Genomic DNA, 23046 nt, shown 5'->3' on the forward strand with positions numbered 1-23046 from the left:
GAGGGGGGAGGGGAAGGGAAGGGAAGGAAAGGAACGAATGGAAAAGAATTTCTCCGTTTCCTCAAAGTTGACTAATTGGTGTAAAGTTTTTTATAGTGTCATTTTGTGTATATGCGATTAGCGATCGCTCCTCCCGCTGCATTCCTGCTGCTGTGGATGTGTCTTTTCTGTTTTCTTCCCTGACCAGTCCAGCTGAAGGTTTTTTTTTTTTTCCTATTTCTTTTCTGGCATCGCCCCATTTAAAGTATTTCCTTTCTCCCACTTCAATGTGACGTTTAGTTTTATTTTCTCTTTCTAGTTTGTTTCGGTGGAAGTGGAGGTGATTGTCCTGAGACTTGCATCCTTTTCCTGGCGTTCAGTGCTATTCATTTTCCTCTTGGTGTCACGGCTGTGCCCACAATTGTTGATATTTTGTGTTTTCGTTTCCATTCAGCTGTGATTTTATTTTTTATTTATTCTTAACCCATGAAGTATTTATAAGTGTGCTATATAGATTCCAAGCAAGCACTTGAACACCTTCCAAATATTGTTACTTTTAATTTAATTTTCTTGTGGCCACTAGAATATACATTGTGTGTGTGTGTGTGTGTGTGTGTGTGTGTGTGTGTGTATTCTTTTTTCCAGACAAGGTCTTGCTATATAGTTCAGGCTGGCCTCGAACTCATGGTGATCTTCCTGCCTCAGCCTCCTGAATGCTGGGATTATAGGTGTCTGCCACCACACCTGGCTACATTGTATATTTGAACCCTTTTAAATTCATTGAGACATGTGCTGTAGGGAACGGTCTGTTACATAAATGTTTGATGTGCATTGTGTTGTTGGGTGCAGTGGTTTGTAAATACTGATGATCTCGATTCTGTCAGGCTGGCTGATAGTGTTGCTGAAGTTGTCTGGGCCCTTCCTGATTTTTCTGTCTGTCTATAAGAGCAGCTGTCCTATGGCTTGAGTGTCTGTGCCCTTCCAAAATCCAAACGTTGGATTTAGGCTGCGAGGTGATGTATTAGCAGTGGAGGTGATCGGGTTGCACAGGCTGGGCGTTTCTGGGTGGGATTAGCATCTTTATCGAGGCTGGAAGGAACGAGCAGTCTCCCCTGTCCTTCCGTCTGTTCCACCACTTGAGCACAGTGAGCAGGTCCAAGCACTCTCCGGATGCTGCCACCTGGACCTTAGCTTTCCTGTCCTCCAGAACTGTGAGAAATACATTTCTGTTATTCATTGCTCACTCCGCCTACGGCATTTTGTTATGGCAGCGGGAACTAGGACCAGCTGGTTGAAATTTGTGAGTGTGAGCGGATCTGTTTCCTCTTTCAGTTCTACTAGTTTTCCTGCTTTTATTTATTTATTTATTTTTAGGTACTAGGAATCAAACTTGGGACCTCATGCTTGCCAGGCAGGCGCTGCGCCACTGAGCTATATCCCTGGCCCTCCTGCACTTTTTTTTTTTTTTTTTTTTTTTTGGTCTTTTTGAGACAGGGTCTCGTTATGCAGTTCAGGCTGGATTTGAGCTCACTTTGTAGCCCAAGCTGATCTCAAACTCACAATGATCCTCCTGCCTCAGCCTCCTGAGTGCTGGGATTACAGGCATGCGCCACCACACCCAGCCCCCCAAACTTATTTTTGAAGTCATTGTTAGCTGCATAAACGCTTTGGGTTGGGACATTCTCTTGATGAACTGAACTGACTTTTCCATCACTGAGAAAGGACCTTCCATCTCATAATGTTTGGTTCTCTGAAATCTACTTGATCTGTTTATTCACAGAAGCGTCCCTAGTTGTTAGGACCCTGGAGTACCTTCCTGCTGTTACCTTTGTGTGTCTTTATATTTATTTGTTTGTTTGTTTGTTTGTTTTTCTGGTACCGGGAATCGAACTCACGACCTCGCACTTGCCAGGCAGGCGCTGTGCTGCTGAGCTAAATCCCCAGGCCCCAGAGTGTCTTTATATTTAAAGTAGATGTCTGTTAGGCAGCCTGTATGGAGCACATGCTTTCTAATTCTAATCCTACCTAACTGCGCCTCCTCTGGACTCTAGGGAATTTATCCTGTTGTAATTAAACGCTGTTATTGATGTGGTTTGCTTTAGATCTGTCATCTTGCTATTGTTTATTATTTGTTGCATCGATTCTCCTCCCTTTCTCTCCTAGATTAATGTAGTATTTTAATGATTTCATCTTATCTTTTTTGTTACTTCATTATCTGTGGCTTTGCATTGTGGGTTTTTAATGGTTGTTTACCTTCATGTCATATGCTATCTCTTCTTCTATAAGAACCTTACAGCCGTCTACAGATTTTCACTTCCTCCCCTGGGGTCTCTGGGCTATGCTTGCCACACATTTTACTTCTGTATATGCTACAGTCCCATTAATATGTTATTATTATTGCCAGAAACAGCTATTGAGAGACTATTTTGATAATAAAAAGCATTGTATATTTTCTTGCATAAATACTATTTTATTGCTTTTCATTTGAGTGTGTATAAACTCAGATCTGCTATAATTTTCTTTGTGCTTTAAGGAATTTCTTTAAACGTGCTATGTATTTTCAGTCTGCTGATTATAAATTATCACAGCTTTTATTTGTTTGGAAGAAAATGTTGTGTTTAGCTAAAAGATCTTTACAGTGAGTGGGTGAAGAATTTAGCTTAGGAATTTGCTTTTTCTCTTCAGTGCCTTAACGGTGTTGTTCACTGTCTCTAGGTTGTCTTCTGTGGGGTGAGAAGTTGGCTGCTAGTCTTGTCTTTTTCCTCTGCATGTAATTTTCCTGTCGTTTAGGGGTTTTAGTTGTCCTAGGTCCCAGGCAGTCTAAATAACGTACCTTGGTATAGTTTTCTCTATGTGTCTTACACTTTGTTTAATTTTCAAAAAAATCTGTGGGTTGATTGTTTTAATCAACTTTGAAATTTCAAAAAAATCTTTATTTCTTTGATGTTGTTTTTCCTCAGTCTCCACCTCTCCCCCCTCTTCCCCTGATACTTCCTTCACGTTATGCTTTTGGATTTGTGCCGTAGCTCAGCGCCCCCCTGTTCCGCCTCCTGTGTACTCATCACTGCTGCAGTTTCTGATCTTCTGTGATTAGCAGATGTTGTTTTCTTTCACTGCTTCATGTTTGGCTTGGGTCTCTCAGAAATACCTTCCCTGGGTGTCATCTTCCACGTTTCCCCGCTTTGCCCCAGCGTCCTGGTCACACTGTGCACCGTTCCAGCTGTTCGGGGGTCTGTTTTCTGTTGATGGCTTTTCTTCATTATCGAGGGATTTTCCTGTTTCTTTCCAGCTCTGATTTTTTATTTTTTATTTTTTTAAATTGTGGTGCAAGGAATGCAACCCGGGGCCTGTACCCGTGCCGGTTGAATGCAGCTACTGCTGAACTACATTCCCAGCTCGTATGTTTTATTTTGAGACACAGTCTTGGTAGGTTGTCCAGGGAGGCCTGGGACTTTCAGTCCTCCTGCCTCAGCCTCCTAAACAGGTGGGATTTACGGATGTGAGTCACCATGCCCGGGTCAGGTCTGATAATCTTTGATTGGATGCCAGACATTGTGAATTTTACCTGCCGGGGGTGCAGTACAGTATTACTGTGATTCCTTTATATATTCTTGAGACGTTTTTCTTGGATGTAGTTGTATTGCTTGCAGGCTTGCCCTCTGAGGTTTGCTGTTAGGCTTTGCCTGGTGGAACAGAAATGGCCTGATCACAGAGCTAACTTCACCTGCTTGCTCTCAGCGGCCTCCCCAGTGTCTTCTGCACTGCAGAAGTCTCCCCCTCTGATTAGCGGGGACGTGAATGGTTCCCAGGCCCATGCGAAACCTTGGCATTGTTTCACGTGTCACTGCCTGGGGTTCATTTCTGGCCTACAGTTTCCCCGTGTGAAGAATGCACCGCTCACGCGTTGTGTCACAGATTTCAGAGAGAGGAAAATTAAGCTCTCCAGATGCAGAGGGGCCGGGTCTCTTTCTCGTTTCAGTTCTGTCGTTTTTTGCATGGTGTACTTTGAAAGCCGGTTGTAGGTGTATACATATTTGGGATGGTTATGTCTTCTAGGTAAGGTGACACTTTATGTTTTCCTAAAACCCTTCTTGCTCTTGGCAGTGTGCCCTGTTCTGAAGTCTACTTCGCCTGATATTAATACGCCACTCTAGCTTTCATTTGATCAGTCTTAACATGGCATCTTTTTCATGCTTTTACTTATGCTCCGTCTATTTCATTATATTTAAAGTGGCTGTCTTGTAGATGAGCCTGGAGAGTCTTCTTACTTTTATTTATTTATTTCTGAGGCTAGTCTCACGGTGCTGGCCAGGCTGGCCTCAGACTGCTATGCTCAAGCGATCCTGTCCCGGCCTCCCAGGCAGTTGGGGCTGCAGGTGTGCACTGGTATTGTTGGGGCTTTTACCCCGAAAATTTTCTACTTTAGCACAATTTTGAGGGTCTGTTGGCATTAGCTCGGAATGACTGAAGACTGTTTAAGCTGCTTGCGGTCCTCTTGCCTGCAAAGTATATCTGATTAGGTTCTATTATCAATTACTCGTTTTCTATTAATAACGTATATTCAACTACGGACCCGCCATTAAATTATGGGGCTGTAAGTTCTCTTAAAAGAAATTCTATCTGTGTGTCAACCGACCACATCCATACTAAGTTAATTTCATTTGCTTAATTTCGTTTCACATTTCAGAGATTGCTTTTTAAGTTACTTGTGCTGTGTAATTGAATTTAGTGAAATATGTACATGAATCTAGAAAAGAATCGGCAAAGTACAACTGATGGGCCCAATCTGGTCCATGATCTGTTTTTATATGCCCTGTGAGCTCAGAGTGGTTTTTACTTTTTTTTTTAAGTTTTTGAGACGGTTTTGATATGTAGCCCAGGCTGGCCTTGAACTCCCAGCAGTCCTCCTGCTTCAGCCTCCCAAGTGCTGGGGCTGCAAGTGTGTACTGTCATGTCTTGCTGATTTTTACATTTTATCCAGCTCTGATCCCACTTGTCCACCAGCAGTACAGGGGTGACTGTGTGTGGCCCCCGAATCGTAACTTACAGTCCAGCTCTTCTCAGCAGAAAAATCTACATTCCCTGTCTTTTGAATCAAATCCCTGGGCCACTGCAGCCTAGAGAAGTCCTGGAAGTTCTGCCGGAGACTGTCTCCCTGGTCCTTTCCCTGCCCTCTCTTGGAGCCAGGTTTTCATTTACTTACTTTGGTTTCAGATTGAACTCTCTGCTGTCTTTTCTTTTCTTTTTTTTTTTTTTTAAATTTATTTTAAAAATAAAAGAAGGAAAACACATTAACAAACAGCCATTAACAAAACAGCAAAAGAACAATACAAACAATACAGAGTTACAAACAAAGTTGTAGGACATTAACAATGCTTGTTGTATTATGTATTGATATCTTCAAAGTGGTTTCTCAGGAAAACAAATAGAGACATGCAATATTGATCTATCAAATAATCATTAACTGTTCTTTTCAGTAAAGCAATGGAAGACAGTAGTTCCACTATGTTAGCTGTCCTGTGTGTACATACATACATAATTTTCCCTTCTCTTTTCCCACACCCCGGTTGCCCTTTACTTTTGAGCATTTTCCTTTCGTTTCACAATGTCTTTCATAGCTCCTACTTTTTATTCACTCTTTCAGGTCTTGCACTAGTGAGACAATACGGTGCTTACACATGCAGGTCTGATTTATTTCACTTATGAGTATGGTCTCTAGTTGTGACCATTTACCTATAAAAGCCTCGAGTTTACCTTTCTTTACAGCTGAGTAATATTCCATTATATGAAAGTACCACAGTTTTCTTATCCAATCCTCAGTGGATGGACATTTGGGTTGCTCTCACAATTTGGCAATTACAAATTGTGCTGCTGTGAACATGGGTGCACATATATCGCTGTGATATGATGTTCTGAGATCTTCTGGGAAGATACCCAGCAGAGGGATAGCTGGGTTGAATGGGACCTCTAGATCTAGTTTGCTGAGGAATGTCCAAACTGATTTCCACAGTGGTTTCACCAGTCTGCATTCCCACCAGCAATGGAGAAGGGTTCCTATTTCTCCACAGCCTCGCCAGCATTTGTTATTGGTTGATTTCTTAATGCTAGCCATTCTTACTGGGGTAAGATGCAATCTCAGTGTTGTTTTAATTTGCATTTCTTGAATGACTAATGATGTTGAACATTTTCTCATATATTTATTTGCCATTTGTATTTCATTATCTGAGATGTGTATTCATCTCAGCTGCCCATTTTTGGATTGGGTCTTTGAATTTGGGGGCGCTGATGTTTTTAATTCTTTATATGTTCTAAATAGAAGTCCTTTGTCCAAGGGACAATCAGCTAAAATTTTTTCCCAATTTGTGGGTTTTCTTTTTACTCTGCTGGTGATTTGTTTAGATGTGCAGAAACTTTTCAGTAGGATGAGATCCCAGTCCCAATAGCATTCCTATACACAAACAACAAACAGACTGAGAGAGAAATTAAGGAAACCATACCTTTCACAATAACATCCAAGAAATTGAAATATTTAGGAATCAATCTAACAAAATAAGCAAAAGATCTATTCAATGAAAACTACAGTACTCTGAAAAAAGAGATCAAAGAAGATTTCAGTAAATGGAAAAATATTCCTTGCTCATGGATAGGAAGAACCAATATTGTGAAAATGGCCATACTACCAAAATTGTTGTACAGATTCAGTGTAATTCCTATTCAGCTACCATTAGCATACCTCACAGATCTAGAGAAAACATTCTTTAAATTCATCTGGAGCCAGAAGAGACCCAGAATAGCAAAAGCAATCCTGGGCAACAAGGACAAGTCAGGTGGAATCACAATCCCTGACCTGAAATTATACTACAAAGCTACTCTCATAAAATCAACCTGGTACTGGCTGAAAAACAGACTGAGGATCAGTGGAACGGGGTGAAAGAAACAGTCACAACCAAAAACACACTCAGCCACCTAATCTTTGATAAAGGGGCCAAACAAACTCACTGGAAGAACGATAGCCTCTTTAACAAATGGTGCTGGAAAAATTGGCTTGCCACCTGCCAAAGACTGAAAAGAGACCCAAGCCTATCACCATGCACCAAACTCAGGTCAAAATGGTTCACAGACCTCAATATTAAAACAGAAACACTAAATCTATTGGAAGAGAAAGCAGGTAAGAACCTTGAAGACATAGGGGTAGGCAGAGAGTTCATGAACAGAAACCAAACTGCACGTGAAACACTTCAAGGAATCCATTATCTTTTGATGAGTCCCTTCCAGCTCTTGTTGCCGCCCGCTTGCACGGGGCCTGGAGAAAGCCCACAGGGGAGGAAGGGGCCACCTCCTCCCTGGGTTCCCTCCGGTCTCCATGGGCCTGTGTCCAGCTCTGCCTTTTTACGAGGGTGCAGCTCTTGGTGGAGCAGTGCTTATGTCTCTTGGGATTTGCTATTGTAACTCTGAGCTCAGTTCCTACAAGTGGGGTGCTGGGTCTTGCATATTGCTGAGTACCAGCACACGTGTGGCTTTGCTCCAAGTTGCTCAGACTTCCCATGGGGGCCGTGTGTTTGCCTTTCTGGCAACGGGGGTAGATGCCCTGCTCCCGCACGGCCACCTCCTGGAGCGGGTGGCCAGACTTGGGCCTTTTCTGGTTTGATGGGGAGAATGGTGTCTCAGTCGTATGGTTTGTATGTAGATTTCCACCGGGAGCCTCCAGGACTTTTAGAAGGCGAGTGGGTTATGGGGTGCTGCAGCCGACTTGTGCTGTCTGGGGTGGGGTCTGATCAGATGAGGCAGGTCCCCTGCAGGGGACGCGCCGCTGCATCTGCCTTCCTGGCCCCTCCCTTCGCTCTCCGCTGTTTGACTGCGTTAGGTGAGCAGCTGCTCCTCCGCCAGACCCTTCTGCTGTGCTGCTTCTGCCCGGAGCTGCCCGACCATTCGAGGGCTGACACTTCTAAATCATGAGCCAGAACGATCCTCTTCTTCTTAGGTTGTGAGTGTTGGGTGTTTCGTCCCAGCGATGAACAGAGTGACCACGGCCCTCCCTGCAGTCTAAGGCTGAACTGCCCCGTTCTGAGCAGGGTGGAGGGACCGGCTCCTGTCTGACAAGCTGTGTCCTTGCCCGGGTTGCCGTAGAGCCGCTGTTGCTTTCCTCTCTCTCTAGGAACTGTATCACACATAGTCATCTTCGCCTCTAACACAGGTTGCAAATACTTCGCACGTTTGTCTTTTTTACTTTACTTATTTGCTATTTATTTACTTACTTTCTGCCAAGAAAACACTCCTTTAAATTGTTGTTTTCATGTAGTCAAAGCTATTTTCCTTTTCTCTTCTTGCTTCTGCCATTGGAGTGGTAGCTGGGAAAGTTTCCACAAGTCTCAGGTTGTAGGGAAATTAAATTGGGGTTTCTTTCTTTTTTTTTGGTACCAGGAAATTTTTTTTTCTTTAAATCATGGTCACGTCTCATGTTTAATGGTGTCTTTCTCAGCGCACACGTTTGTCCCTTTTTCAGTGTGTCCGCAGCGTTTTGGTCGTCACTGTTCTGTGTGTTGGCTCCTCGGAGGCGGGCCTGGGCCCTCCTTCAGGTGGCTGTGGGCGCCGCTGCTCACGTCCCAGCGTTTGAGGGGGCCAGCGCGCTTGTTTTCAGGGAGGAGGAAGTGAAACTCGGGAGGGGACCTACCCGAGAACTCGTCGCTCTGTCCTCGGACTCGAGCTCTGCTGACCCAGAGGAGAAGGCTCACGAGCAGCTGCAGTGTGTCCGGCCCCTGCCTGAGCAGAGCGCCTGTGTTACGCCCTAGCTGGAGCCTCTCGTCACCTCAAGGGTGTGGAGGCCCAGGGGCAGGGAAGCGTGTTACTTTCCCGGGGACCATCAGGCTGGGGTCCCCCGAGCCCTTTGGCCGCAGACCCGGCCCCACACCCTTGCTCGTCCGGGGCCCTCTGGTGGGCCAGCGTTAAGCACAGTTCCTCTGCCCTGCTCTCAGCCCGCCTGGATCTGGAGCAGCTCTCCTCCGTGCCCGTGTCCTGGGCAGGGACCTGTGAGTGAATGTCACCCGCCAGGGTCCCCGGGGAGCCCAGGGCCGAGGCTCCACGTGTGGCCTCAGCCCCAAGTGCTGCGATGTTCTGGGAGCCACCGGCCCTTAGGTTGTGACCTTGTGAGTTATTACTCTCCTGCGCTGCGGTCATCCTTTGTCCATCCATGCACCCAGCCACTACCTCAGCTCGCCTTGCAGTGCCCGAGGTGGGCAGGCCTGGTGCTTGCCCAGGGTGACTTCCGGCCGTGGGCAGCCGAACATGCGTCCCAGAGCTCGTGGTCCCAGGGTTGAGCAGGAGCTGAGGTGGGTGGCCGAGGGAGCCCAGCGTCCTGGGGGAGCCCAGGGCAGTGCCCTTCCACCTCTCCTCCAGGCTTGGATATAGAGGACGGGCAAGGTGCTGAGTGCAGCCCCAGCCTGCTCCGCCCTCGCTCTCCGTGAGGTCCAGCAGGACGCAGAGGCCCCTGGCAGCCCTGGCTCAAACACGAGGCCCTGCTCTGCGATGGACAGCCTGTGGCCGGGCTGGAGGTGCGGGGGCCCCTGGGCCTTCTGGTGAGTCAGCAGCAGGCCAGGGTTGCCTGGGGCTTCTGACAGGCCGAGCAGTGGGCATCCGGTGGTCTCCATCAGCCCCAAATGCGTCCTGATGGGTCCTGCACTTCCCCAAGACCGAGTACCTGCTTATTGGACAGGGCCATGGCTGCCGAGGAGGCCGAGCAAGGCTCCCTTCTGGATCCAGCTGGTTAGGCCTGGGGGGGCTGTTTCCACCCTGGGCTGGGATGCACCCGCTGTCGGGGTAATCAGGTTTCTGCAAACTCCACTGGCTAGATGCACCAGCCACAGCTCCTCGGTGCGTCCCCAGGCAGCAAGGAGAAGGCCACCCGTTACATTTGGAGATGATTGCGCCAGGGCCAGCCTTCTGCTTTGGGGCACGTTGGTGGCAGGGGCAGCCCATGGCATGGCTTGCTTCCTGGCCATTTGCTTTTACAGTACCCCAGCGACCATCCCATCCGTCCTTAGGAAGTGTGCGGAACAGCGCCACTTGTCTCCTAGAAGTTGGTCTTGGGGCCAGACGGCCATTCTGCTGGGATCGGGCTGGTGGCCCAGGGATGTGGCTTCTCTCAGACTTCCACACCCGCTGTGCGGGAGGCCGCCTCGGGCTGTTGTCCTGATGCGTTGAGGCAGGCGGGCTCCTACTTCTCTTGACCTTTCCTGGACCAACCACTGCGGACTGAGATGCTGAGCTGGGGGGCTGTGGCAGTAAGGCCACGTGGAGTTCACAGGCCCGTGGGACAGCTTGTCTCTAAAGAGTTGCTGCCTGCATCCCTGGAGACAATAGTCCGGGACTCTGTGAGCTGCGAATTATGTGTTGGCCCCTGTCACCCATGTGACGCCCTTGACAATGGATCTCTGCTTCTTAGAGGCCCATGGGCAAGGGTGGGCCCTTGCTTGGCACCCTCCCTGGGCCTGCCAGTGTGACTGGTGTCCCCTTCTACAGGTGGTGAGAGGCTACAAGGCGACCATCCAGCAGACCCTGGACATCCTCTTCCTGCAGGAAGGCTCCGAATTCCTGAGCAGCACGGACGCCTCCACCCGGGACTCTGCGGACCGCACCATTATCGCCTGGGACTTCCGGACCTCCGCCAAAATCTCCAACCAGATTTTCCATGTGAGAAGCCTGGTTTGTTACTGAGCTCAGCCTCATCCCCAGGATGCGTTCCTGTCACCCTGTTCTGTCTGGGCCCTGGCCCCTTCCTGTGGATGAGGCTTCAGGTGCCTGAGGTCCCCAGGGTGGGGGTGGGTCCAGGTCAGGTCCTGGGACGCTGTACACATGGGGAGCCTTCTACAGCTCCTGGTGCTTCCAGACTTCAGGCAGGCTTTCCGGTGCTGCCCAGTGGGAAGGAAGCATCCAGGAGTTGGGGGTGGGTGTCTGGCCACTGTGGGTGTCCTGGCTACAAGGTCCTGCAGAGCCTGGGACTAGGGCAGGTGAATGCATGTAGCCTGAGTCTTCGTGGGACGAGCGGTGCTGGGCCTCGAGCTCACTGGCCTATCACGTGGCCTTTGTTGTACACATTGTCCCACTGCTCCCCGCTGCCCTGAGCTAGGTTCATTTCAAGCCTGGACAGTGGTTCAAACAGTGACACCACCCTACTTGCTGGACCTTCCTTCCACCATGTGGGGCCCTGGAGGTAGTGCAGGCGTGTGGATCAGCCCTCTGTCCCTGGGTGGCAAATGACCACACAATATAGACTCATTCTCCTACAGGCCTGGAGGCCAGTGCTTCTTGATAAATCCTGTGCGTCACTGGGTGAGGGCCCGGCGTTGGCAGGGCGAGCTGCAGGGAGGAGCCTTCCTGCCTCCTCTAGCTTCTGCTGCTGGCTGCTGCTCTGACCTTCAGGGCCGGCACGGCCACATCACGCTCCCTGTGCCCATGGCCTTGGCTGTGTGTGCCGGACTGTCTGCTCCACTCTTTAGGGGTGCTTGTGGTTGCATCTGGGGTCATGACCTAGGATCACCTCCTCCTCCCATGACCCTTAAGTTAATTATATCTGGGGTACCTGTTTTGTTGGCTTTATTAGGTCATATTCGGGGGTCTCAGGATCAGGACATGTGCATGTTTTGGGGACCATTTTTCAGCCTCCGATGAGGGCCGCAGGTGGAGGCTGGAAAAGGGCACAGAGTTGAGACCCCCGAGCCCTGCTGACCCCCTGGTTTTGGCCCAGGGAGACCCACGTCAGACTTCTGACCTGGGCATCGTGTGGTCATGAGGGTGTGCCACTTGGAGCTGCTCAGGGTGTGGTAATTGGCGGTAGCCGCCAGGGAAACTCGGAGCAACCCCGAAGGTGAAGTGCAGAGTGGGGACCGGTGCCTGCGGAAGGAGGGTGGAGGCTTCTCTGAGCCGCTGCGCCCTGCTGTCTCCCAGGAGAGGTACACCTGCCCCAGCCTCGCACTGCACCCGCGGGAGCCTGTGTTCCTGGCGCAGACCAACGGCAACTACCTGGCCCTCTTCTCTGCGGTGTGGCCCTACCGGATGAGCCGACGGCGGCGCTACGAAGGGCACAAGGTACCCGTCCTGTCTCCCGGGGCAGACGTGAGCCCTGCTGCGGGAGCCGCTGTGGAACCCTCTGGTCTGGGCGGCCTCTGCTTTCTCTCCTGGTGACGGCAGGCCGTGTCGGCTGCTGTCTGCTCAGGGCCCGGGCTGCCCTGTGCCCAGCTGCTGGGCAGGAGAACGTAGGCTGGCTCACACAGTCAGGCCGCGGGTGGGGATGGGAGCACGCCAGGGTGGCCGGGGCATTTCTATTCCCACCCTTTCCTGCCTGGGGCCGCCTTGCTGGGGCGGAGGGGCGGGGGACTCGGTGACTATCGCTGAGTGTGAATCCCTAGCTAAGCTGGGACTGCTCCAGCTGACTCCAGCCGGCTCCTGCTGGTCCTGCCTCAGGGCCTATTCCTCTGCAGGGCTGGGCCGTGGGACACCCACTCCGCCCCCCGCCCCAGTGGCCAGGCGCCTCAAGGACCGGGCGAGGCCCGCTCATCCCGTGTCTCCCGGCAGGTGGAAGGCTACGCCGTGGGCTGTGAGTGCTCCCCCTGCGGTGACCTGCTGGTGACGGGCAGCGCTGATGGCCGGGTCCTGATGTTCAGTTTCCGCACTGCCAGCCGGGCGTGCACGCTGCAGGGACACACGCAGGCCTGCGTGGGCACCACCTACCACCCCGTGCTGCCCTCCGTCCTCGCCACCTGCTCCTGGGGAGGCGACATCAAGATCTGGCACTGATGCCGGCGCAGCCCGGCACTGAGGAGAACTTTGGGTCAGCCCTTGGCACGGGCTGCCTCAGTTTCCGCATCGGTCTCAGGGTTGTAAGGGTCACGTGAATGAAAGCGCCTGCCGGGTGCGGCCCAGTGAAGGTGTGTCGTGCTGTTCTTTGGGCTGTTTCAGCCACGCGTGCGAAGTTGCAGCTTCCTGTATCCCTCGGGCCGGACCCGCCGTGGTCAAAGACAGAGCGGGCGGGGGCGCGAGGTGGGGCGGGCGCCTGCCTTGCCCATCCCGAGGTTCCCCAGACCTTGGGCCCGAGCCCCCTTCTTCCCAATGCAGTGTGACCAGTGGGGACCGGGGGCCCGTGGACTGCAGCGGGGAGGGACGTGTTCCTTCTCGGTGGCCTCTGCTCCCTCCACCATGCACAGGCTGTCCCCTGGGATCAGCAGGGGCCCAGCAGCACCTCTGGGGGCGGGGCTGGGCGGGAGCCTGCACAGCCCGAGGTCCAGGGGCCCCTGCCAGGAGAGGCGGGGCACGGACTAGAGGAAGGGGCCCCTCGCCCATCTCCCTGAGCAGGCCCGGCACTCACGTGTGTTGCATGAGTGAGTGATGTGTGAAAGTACCCAGGACCCTGTGGGCAGCCCTAGGTCTGCTTGCAGGTGCCCTGCTCCCCCAGCTCCAGCCTGGTACCTTCCCGTTCCCCAGCGAGGGTTGCTACTGGCATTGCCCTGCCCGGTGTGCAGTCAGGTGAAGACAAGGGATGGACGACTACCGTCCCCCGAGCCACGCAGCCCCTCCTGTACTGGCTCCTCTGCCCTGGCTGCCTGTGGCCTAGCAGGATTTGAGCCAGCAGCAGCTTTGGCCCAGCCCTTGCTTGCCTGGGGCATTGCTTCTCTCAGCCTCAGTTTTCTCATCCATTAAGTGGGCCTGTGGGGCCACACAGGGAGATAATGCAAAGGGCATTGTAGGTGGTTACCCTGTCACCTTCACTCACGACAGGCGTCACCCAGATCCAGGCCTCTGAGGTCCGTTTTTCTGCAGCTGACCTGTAGCCCTGACCCCCTGGGCTCCCCAGGGCCCCGCTGTGGCTGCCCCTCGTGCTAGATGCGATTTCTCAGCCAGGGGAGCTGGCTACCGGCGCCCTTCACAGGGCTGTCCTCCCGGGAAGCTTGGCTGGTTGCTCAGCCTGCGTCTTGCTTGCCCGTCTCCACACGCTTTCTTTCGAAGAGGGTTCACAGAGCCCAACTTCGATCCTCCGCGCGGTGTGGGGGAGTTCACCCTTGCAGTGTTAAGAGCAGAAGGCTAAACTTAGAAAACGTGGAGCAGGAGCGGAGAAGTACGGGCTCCCCCTCCGCCCACCTTCCTGGGCTGTGCTTACCTTTATCCTACCTTTAAAATCTGAAATGCCACAGCTGAGGCCGTGCCGGGGGAGAGGCAGTTTCACGGCGAGGTGCCCGCATGGCTGTGTGTGCCGACTGCCGTCTGGTGCGCCAGGCGTGGCTTCGGCTTTTACTGTGAGTGGTCCTTGTGCTCACAGCCCGGGCGGGTTTGGCCCACTGGAGGCCTTCACTTCCCAGGGGCACACAGTTACCTTCACCTGGGGGCTGAGGCGGGATGGCCGTGGAGGAGTGGGGTAGGCCGTGCCCAGATGGGGCGCCCTTCTGTCCCTGAAACACACTGGAGCAGGGGACAGAAACGCAGACGTTTTCAGAAGGGTGAAAACAGAGCGCTTGTGACCAGCAGACCTACACTGATGCACCTGGGGTAGAAAGAAGGGCGGGGCGCAAGACCGAGGGGGGCGGCCAGCCAGGCAGGATGACGCAGTGAGGCTTCCAGCGGGCTGGGAGGACAGGAGGACTCAGACGCAGGCAAGGCTGCCAGTGCTGACCAGGGTGGCCCCCAGTGCCACCTCTCCAGGGACCCACGACGGCGGGGAGAAGAAACGACCCAAAGGCAGACTCTTCCCACTAGTGTCCTTTATTAATGAATGCAAAATACAACACGAACTGGACAGGCATGCATCACAGAGAGGAGGGCGGGGGCAGGGCCTCATACTCTGAGGTAGAGCACAGTGGGGTCGGCAGGGTGGGGGTGGGGTGAGCACCGGCCGTACGGGGCATCGTCCCGGCCCCGCTCCGGATACAGGCCGCGGAGGAGCTCGGGGTGTGCTGGCCGCACGGGGAGAAAGGGGTTTTAAAACACTTCCTATACCCTAATGGGGTTCACGTCCCCTCTCGTGGACAGAGCTTCGGGTCCCCTTGCAGCTGGCTTGCTGGGTGTCTCCCTGCCACTGTGCAGTCTGGTCTGTCCCCTCCCGAGGACAGGCCCCACGCACCCTCCCCGGAAAAAGAAAGGAGCTTCGTGTTGAAAACGCCAAGGCTGCCGTCCAGGGAGCTGGAGGCCTAGAGCGTTAAGAAAGACCCTTTGTCTCTATAAAAATAGGTTCACGTTATAAAAGGGGGGCTGCTCACCTCGGGCAGGGGGACACTGGGCGTGGAAAGGTTCTACGTGGGTCTTCTGGGGCGGGGCTTGGACAGACAAGACGGGCGAGGGGCCTCCTCTCGGGCTACACAGGGTTGGGTGCAGAGAGTATCTGGCGGGATGGGGACCCTGTCGGGGCTGGTGTGGGGAGGGGAGGTCGCCCCTTGGGCGCCCCACTGGGTGGGCAGGGTTGGCAGAGGCGCTCAGTTGAGCAGCGTTCCGTAGAGCTGGGCCTTGGTCAGGCTGTCCTTGCGGCTCAGCCCGGAGCTGCCAGTCCGCGGGAAGGCCTGCGGGGGCCCCGGGCGGGCGGCGGCGGGGAGCATCTCTGGAGAGGCCTCCATGGAGCTGGGCTCCAAGGACTCCCCGGAGCCATGTTCTGGCTCAGGGCTGCTGCCGGCCCCGCACAGCTGCACCCCGAGCCTGTCCCCGTCCCCGTCACTGGGCGCGTAGCCGGGGAGGGTGTCGGCAGAGCGGCTGGGGCTGAGGCTCAGGCCGCCGCCTGCCCGGAGGAAGCAGGGCTCTGCCAGGGGGCCCTGGGAGAGGTCGTCCCCCTCCGAGAAGCTGTCGGCCTTATAGGTGGCATAGAGGGGGCTGGCGCGGCCCTCGGCCTTCCGGCCCGGGCTGCTCATGCTGCCACCGTAGTAGCGTTCAGAGAAGCTGCGGGGTGAGGCTCGGCCTATGCTGGGGACCGGGTAGGAGTAGGCACCGATGTCTTCGACGCTCAGCGGGCGCCAGTGGCCCCGCATGTCCTCCCTGGAGAGCCGGGCGGACCCTGGCTTGGCCCGCAGGCTCCACAGGTTTGGGGGCATCAGCGCCTGCTGGGGGCCCGGGGAGCCCGGGAAGCGGAAGGACTCCGCCGGGTATGGGGACATTGTCCTTGCGAACCCCGGGGCTACCTCGGCCTCGAGTGGGGAGGCCATCGCGGCCGCGGCCTTGGCAAAGCGCGGGCTGCCCTCGTAGGTGGGCGGCTTGCGGCTGAAGAGCTCGTCGCGGCTGCTCAGGTAGATGGCCTGCTGCGAGGCGGTGAGCGTGCTGGCCTGCGTGTGCTCCTTCTCCTCGGACGTGGCACTGAAGCTGGAGTAGGAGCTGGACGTGGGCAGCGAGCCCGCGTAGCCCGGGAAGGCGTCATGGCGGAAGCTGGCGGGGAAGGCCGCCGCCTCGGCCTCTTCCTCCTCCTCAGCCGCGCTGTCGGTGGAATTCTGGGCCTGCAGGAAGCCCACCTCGGCCACGGGCGTGTCCACGCTGCCTCGCCGGTCAAGCTGCTGCTCCTCCGGGTGGTAGAGGGCCGGGTCGCTGCAGCAGATGTCCTCGTCCTTGTACGGGGACCGCGGGCCGGACTTGTCCACGCCGTCGCGGAAGGCCAGGTCGCGGGCCGAGGCGTCGGACAAGTGGGAGGACAGGCTGGCGGGGTCGGGCTTCTCCAGCACCTTGGCGATGACGCAGGTGGGGACGCTGTCGGCGTAGGCCGGGCGGCAGAGCGGGGAGGGCAGGCTGCGGCCATGCTTCTCCAGGTGCAGGCTCACGCGCTCCTGGAAGTCCGAGGGCAGCTGCAAGGGGCGCAGGGAAGGGGTGGTCACAGTCAGCGGGTGGCCCAGCCCTGGCCCTGCAGCGGAGGACCGTCGCCAGCATGATGGACAGGCAGGCAGGCAGGCACACAGACAGACAGACAGACGAGGGGCCTCCCGGGATGGTCCTGGCACACCTGGGGGTGCTGTCAGCTCCTGGGCATCCCTAAATGCCCTGACCCACACCACCCCACGCCAGGGGGGCCAGCTGAGCCACCTGTCCCAGCTGCTGCCCAGCCGGGGGCGCTGACCCGCACTGCCAGCCCCAGGTTCCCCACCGGGTCCCACTGCTGAACAAGACAGACTCAGAAACATGCAACAAAGATTGAGGGGTGAGGGCCAGGTGCCCCGAGGCTTCCATGGGGGATGTCGCGCTACTGTTTGATCCATTTTGTGAGTGTCTGAGGTATGGCCCACACCCAGGGACAGGGACAGGGACAGGGGTTGGGGTAGGTGCGTGCGTGCGTGGGTGGGTCGGGCGGGGTGGCCTGGCTGGAAGGTCTTCCTGGGCCAGCTCTTGGGGTGACCGCAGTTGGGCGGGTGGCCTCTGCTCTGGCACCGGCTGAGTGCAGGCTGCCTGCCCGGGGCCCAGGCCCAGCCCCTTTTCCTGAGTCCACTCCTCACCTCAGAGGTGGGATGGAATGGAATTGTGCCCAGACCTCAGGGCTGCTGTGAGGCCCCTGGGCTGGAAACGCAGGGGTATGGGCAGCGTGGGCGGGCGGCGGGGGCTCCAGGGAGGCCAGCAGCTGTCCAGGCTGGTTGGGGCTGCCGCTGCCAGAAAGGCCAGGACCCGCGGGCGAGGAGGGACAAGGGGCTCAGGCTCACCCGGCGTCTTCCTCCTCAAGGGTGGGGAGTGGCCTCGGGGTGGGGCCAGCCCGAAAGGAGCCCAGAGTGGTCCTGGGGCAGGGTGGGCCTGGCTGCGGGGCGGGGTCACGTTACCTCGGACACCTTATGGACCCTGCCGTAGGTCTGGCTGCACTGCAGCAGCTGGGCCGCTAGATTGCAGTCCTTCCTATAGAGCTCCTAGAAGAAAGAGAAGGCGTTGGCGCCGCTCACCAGCCAGGGCCCGTGCCCGGCCAGTGCCCAGGAGCCGGTGGGCAACGGGAGGGGTGGAGTCGGCTGCGCGGCTGGCACCAGGCGACCTGTTCCTTCCCAGCTTTGCGGTGCCCACATGTGAAGCCTGTTCTGACTGGAGCCACTGGCAGGGGTGGGCTCTGCCAGGTAACTGGTTCTCTGGCTGCGCAGTGGACCCTGGGCCTGGCCGCCGGGCGGGGGCTGTGGCAGAAGAGAGGGCCAGCCTGCCCACTGGTCTGGACTCCTGGTCCCTCGGCCTCTAGCAGTCCTTCCGAAGATGGAGTGTGCATAGCTCCAAAGAGAGCCAGGGATGAGCCCCAGCCCCTGCCGCCCCAGCCCCACACCCTCGCATACGGGTGGCCTGGCATTGGGGCTGGGCAGGGCCGGGCGGGTGTGTGACCCTGAGTGCAGGCGGGGACCGGCTCAGCTTCTGAGCCGAAAACAGATGCAAACAGTAGGATCAATCGAGGGGATTTGGTCTGATCTTTGAAAATCTCTGTTGCATGTGCCTGTGTTGTGTGGCAGCTTGCACCCCTCAGCCAGGGCCCCCACAGGCAGCCCCTGGGGCCGCCTGCGGCACCCTCCCGGTGCTCCCGGCCTGGTACTGCTGCCGTGGTCCCGGAGCAGTGGGACCGGATGTCCTGCGGCTCCTCTCTCCCCCTGCTGCCACCCCTTGCACTGGCCAGCCGGGCAGCGAGAACCCGGGCCCTGAGGCCTCCCAGGAGAGGCACAGCTGGCTGAGAGAGAACTGGCCACGGGCACCATATGGCTGTGGGCGCTGTAGGGGATGCCACTGGGGGCAGTGGGTGGCCCTGGACAGTTTTCCATGCTGCTCACGACCCCGGGGGAGGATGCCAGGGCCCCTGGGCTGTCCGTGTGTGAGGCTGTCGGGTTCAGGACGTCCAGGGACCTTCCTCAGGGGCCTGAGTGCTCCTGGGGCTGGTGCAGGTAGGGGGCAGGTGGAGGGGAGAGCTCTGTGCAGAAAGGAGTCAGACAGTCCTGAGTTCAAATTCTGGCGCTGCCTGTGAGTGACCACAGCGTGACCCGGGAGACCAGTGAGCTGGCTGTGCCCAGTTTCCCCATGTGCACCCGCCCTGCAAAGGTGGCCAAGGGTGGTGGCAGTGGTCTCACACCATCGGGAAAGCCTCCGTCCTGGGAGGGCCGCGAGCCTCCTGCCACGGCCACGGTCCTTGCAGGAGCGCTCTGCACTGGGACCTCATCACCTCGGTTAGCAGGGCCCCTTCCAGTCAGCTCCCAACTGCCGCGTCCGCAGATCCCAAGGCTGCTTCTGGGCCCGCCCCTTACCTGTCGGCTGAGCACCGGCTGGCCATGAGCCACTGCGCTGCCTGGTGTCCCCCACCGCAGCAGGCCACTCCCTTGAAACCTTCCCGACTGGTTCCAACCCCTGCACCTTCAGGCGCTGACGGCAGCAGCTGGACTCTCTTCCTCTCCCTCCATCCCCCAAATCCTGTCCAGTCCCGTTGGCTCTGTCTTCGAAGTACAGCCAGAGCCCTCGCGCTACCCCCGCCCCCACGGCCACCAGCCTGCCGCTGCCTTGCTTTTGGCTACGGCCCTGCCCCCATGCCCCCAGCCTGTCTGCAGGCAGCGCAGCAGCCCGTAAAACCATGAGCGCAGGCTCCCTCGTCCTCGGCGCAGGACGCTGCAGGGGCCCCCTTTCCCTCCCAATGAAGCCAGCTTCCTGACAGAGCCTGCACAGCCACCCACCAGGGGCTCCCTGTGGAGTCTCTGCCACCCCGCAAGGTCCCCAGGCCTCCAGCCTGGGAGAAATGCTCTGCCCCAGACATCTGCGTGGCCACGGCCCATCTTCCGGGAACACCCTGCTGGCAGTGGCAGACCCAGGGGCCGGGTCTGCAAACGCCTGTGGGCAGGGTTCTGCTTTGTTTGGGCCGGTGTTGTTCACACCATAATCTTGGAGCCGCATAGGTCTGGCAGGAGTAGACGCTTTCTAGCGAAGCATCTTCAGCTGCCAGGGTCCCTAGAGCGTGGCCAGGCCACTTCGTGGGCTCCCTGAGATCAGGCCTGTGGGTGGCACAGTGCCCGCGTGACCTTGGGAGTAGCCTGGGGCAGGAGGCCTGAGTGCCATGCCCCACTCCGGGGCAGGCAGCTTCACCTGACACTGGGCAACACAGCCTGGAGTTGCTAGCTTAAGGCCTTTTGGAAGGAGGTCTGCTAGGAGCTCTGGCGGCATCACCTTGAGGACGCCGCCTGCCCCTACGTGCTGACTGCCCCATCCATTCCCCGGTCCCCGGTGCCACGCGGGGGCAGAGCACCCGAGTCACAGTCACCCTGCCTGCCCCTGATTCCCGGGACGCCCTGGCATATGCCTGGTGCCCTCCAGGGGCCAATGTCTCAGCACTCACGTTGTCCTCCGACAGCTTGTCGATGGTCACCTTGGCCTCCAGCAGATGGCTGTTGAGGGCGACAATCTCGTGGCTCAGCGCACGCTTCTCCTCCTCATAGTGCTGGCCCTGGAGGGCGGGGGCGGCGGAAGGAGGTGGTCAGAGGCGCTGGGAGGGCTGAGGGCGGGCTGTGGCGGGGTGTGGCTGCGGTGGCCTCACCATGCGGTACAGCTTGTCCTCCAGCTCCTGGTTGATCCTCTGCAGCGCCATGTAGTTGGTCTGAATCCTGCAGCAGGACGCAGCAGGCTCACCGCTGAGCAAGGCCGGCCCTTCCCATGATCCTCCGGGCCACGCAGCCATCGAGTGGGTGGGGCGGACCCCAGCACTCAGTGGCCCAGCGGCCCCAGCCTGCAAGCTAAGTCTCCTCCAGGCCTCCCCCAGGCTGGGGTGCAGGGCTGTGCTGATCTCTGCCCCCAGCAGGACTTCTGTTCGCAAGAGACAGTCAGCCCTCGCTCACCAGCTCCTCACACCTCTCACAAGCATGGCAGCTCTTACAAGAAGCTCGGCTTGTGCTGTACAGTTCAGTCACACATTAGCAGGGAAGCGCCAGGGACCTAACAGGGACTGAGATGTAACCCTCCCGGAAAGGAGGGGCTGCCTGTTGAGTGGGATCTGTGCTTCTGGGGCCCGTGTCCGTCTGTCCATCCCTCTGCTAGACAACCTTGGTGTAGCGTTACTACCCCAGCTTGCTACCAGGAAAACAGACACAAAAAGGTGCTTAAGGCAGTACGTGGCAGAGCAGGGACCTGCCCGAGGTGTGGCCTGGCTGTGTGGCCCAAGCTTGGCTTCCACACAGTTGGGTGGTGACATGCAAAAAGCCCAGCAGGCTGGGGGCGCTCAGGACGGACAAACAGCCCTTGCGCAAGTCCTCCTTGGGGCAGCACCAGCTGGTACTCTATAAATATTTGAAATGAACTAAACCAACAGTAAAATTTGCATTCTCTTTGCATTTTCTGTTCAAGAAGACAGAAAAGCATGTAATATGTTTAAAAAAAATCCATCCTAAATGTGAAGAATTTTTTTTTTTTTTTTAAGAAACATTTGGGAGTCTGGTACCTCAAGCTTCATTAGCCTCCGTGCCCCGCAAGGGACAGCCGCTAAACTCCAGCTCCCCTCACAGGCTGGACATCACCCTTCACCCCGGACCCCAGGCGCAGAGGCTGCAATCCCCATGGCCGCCTGGGTGACACGCTGCTGCCACACTGCAAGTGCCAGCAGGGCACAGATCCGGGCCTGGAGAGGGGGCCTAGGAAGAGCCTGTTTCGGGCAGCGGCCAACCCAGGGTTCACATCTTTGAGGCACTAAGTCTGACTTCGGGGGTCCCTATCTGCCGATAGGGTCACACAACCCTGGTAGGAGCAGGGCTGCGCTTGGGGCTGACCGCCGGCCCCGCCCCTCGCCAGGCCCCGCCCCTCGCCAGGCCCCGCCCCTCACCGGCGCAGCTTCTCGGTGACCTTCTCCAGCTCCTCCTGCGCGCGCCGCAGCTCGATCTCCAGGTAGTGGCGAGTGGAGTCGAACTCGGTCTCCAGCTTCTCCAGCTTGTGCGTGGTGTAGGACAGCCGCTTGCGCAGCTCGCCCTTCTGCTCCTGCAGCGCGCTGCAACGACACGCGGGGGGCGGCCCGGACCCGGGCGCTGAGCTCAGGGAACCCGAGGCCCGCGTGGGCCACCTGGGGCGCGCTGTGGGCGCGCACCCTGCAAACCACCGGGTGCACTGACACGCACGTTCGTGCGCGCGCGCGCACACACACACACACTCACTCTCCCCTTGAGGCGGCAGCATTCAGGACAGATGGCCCCCCAGGAATCAGGGCTTCTGATGCTGAGCCAGGCTGCCCAGGCCCACCCTCCACGGGTGTCCTTCCTGCGCGGCCCCCTCGCGGGACACTAGCCTCAGGACCTTGCCACCACGTGGTATAAGGCGCACCCGGAGCCCAGGGAACTCTGGCTTTGCCCCTTTTCAGCACCAGGCCCTGTCCAAGGCTAGCGCCCCGCCCCTGGCCAGAGCCTCGGCACTGTGGCTCGTCTCTGTGAGGATAGGCTCCCCACCCCGGGAGTCCGGAGGTTCACAGTGCCAGCTCTGCGCCCCCTTTCCGCTGGAAGCCCCCAGGCAGCTCCACAGGGGGAGGGCTCCCTCACCCTGAGTCACTTGGTTTGGAATGGGCATGGGCAGAGAGGCGAGGCCACCCCTCCCGAGCCTGGCTCAGCGCGGGGACCTCCAGGGTGTTGGTTTCTGTGGGTTTGCGGTGGGCGAGGGAAGTGGGGTGCAGAGCGCCCACTCGGACTGGGCCGACAGGAGGCCTGCTGAGCGCCACGCTGGAGACCCCTGCCATGCGCTTTGAGACACTGGGCCTGCATCTGGGGACCCCCGGGCCCACACCCGAGTGAGGGGTCCCTTCCCCTGTCAGGTGTCCTCAGGTTGGGGCCCTGTGAGCAAGCGACACGTGCTACCGCGGGCACCGTCCCAGCAAACCTCCACGAAGCAATCTTGGATTCCTGCCCAGGTCTATATTTTTAAAAATAAATAAAAATAAAGAGTTGCTTGCGTTTTTTGAGAATCTCGGCGAAGGGCGGGGCAGGTTAGTCCCCGAAAGAGGATGCAGAGTAACAGGGGAAGCCCCAGGCAGGCGCCGCGGCTGCCCACGCGGACGGCTGCGGGGCGCTCTGCCGCCCCCTCCGGCAGCCCTCCCTGCACCCCGCGGCCAGGTGCCCGCCTGCCCGCCTGGCGCCTGCCGCGACTCCACCAGCCACAGCCGGGCTT

General features: G+C 56.9%; 2 protein-coding genes across 2 annotated transcripts in view; one reads left to right on the forward strand and one right to left on the reverse strand.

Moving 5' to 3' along the window:
* Nucleotides 1-12898, forward strand: part of Wdr25 (WD repeat domain 25) — a gene marked incomplete in the record, with an annotated part of 124770 nt that extends 111872 nt beyond the window's left edge. The window contains 3 exon segments of the mRNA XM_005390456.2: nt 10495-10665; nt 11920-12060; nt 12547-12898. Coding sequence (XP_005390513.2) covers nt 10495-10665; nt 11920-12060; nt 12547-12768 — 534 coding nt within the window.
* A 1808-nt stretch (nt 12899-14706) lies between these two features.
* On the reverse strand, nt 14707-22938 carry Begain (brain-enriched guanylate kinase-associated). Its single transcript, XM_013517281.1, has 5 exons — nt 21722-22938; nt 20447-20513; nt 20249-20356; nt 17733-17816; nt 14707-16775 (listed from the first exon to the last, which is right to left on the reverse strand). Exons 1-5 carry the CDS (start codon nt 22066-22068, stop codon nt 15432-15434), a joined length of 1950 nt encoding a protein of 649 aa, XP_013372735.1. The 5' UTR covers nt 22069-22938; the 3' UTR covers nt 14707-15431.
* Nucleotides 22939-23046: the final 108 nt, after the last annotated feature.

Source organism: Chinchilla lanigera, unplaced genomic scaffold, assembly GCF_000276665.1.
Source record: "Chinchilla lanigera isolate Chin_1 unplaced genomic scaffold, ChiLan1.0 scaffold00037, whole genome shotgun sequence".
In the NCBI taxonomy this organism is placed as follows: Eukaryota; Metazoa; Chordata; class Mammalia; order Rodentia; family Chinchillidae; genus Chinchilla; species Chinchilla lanigera.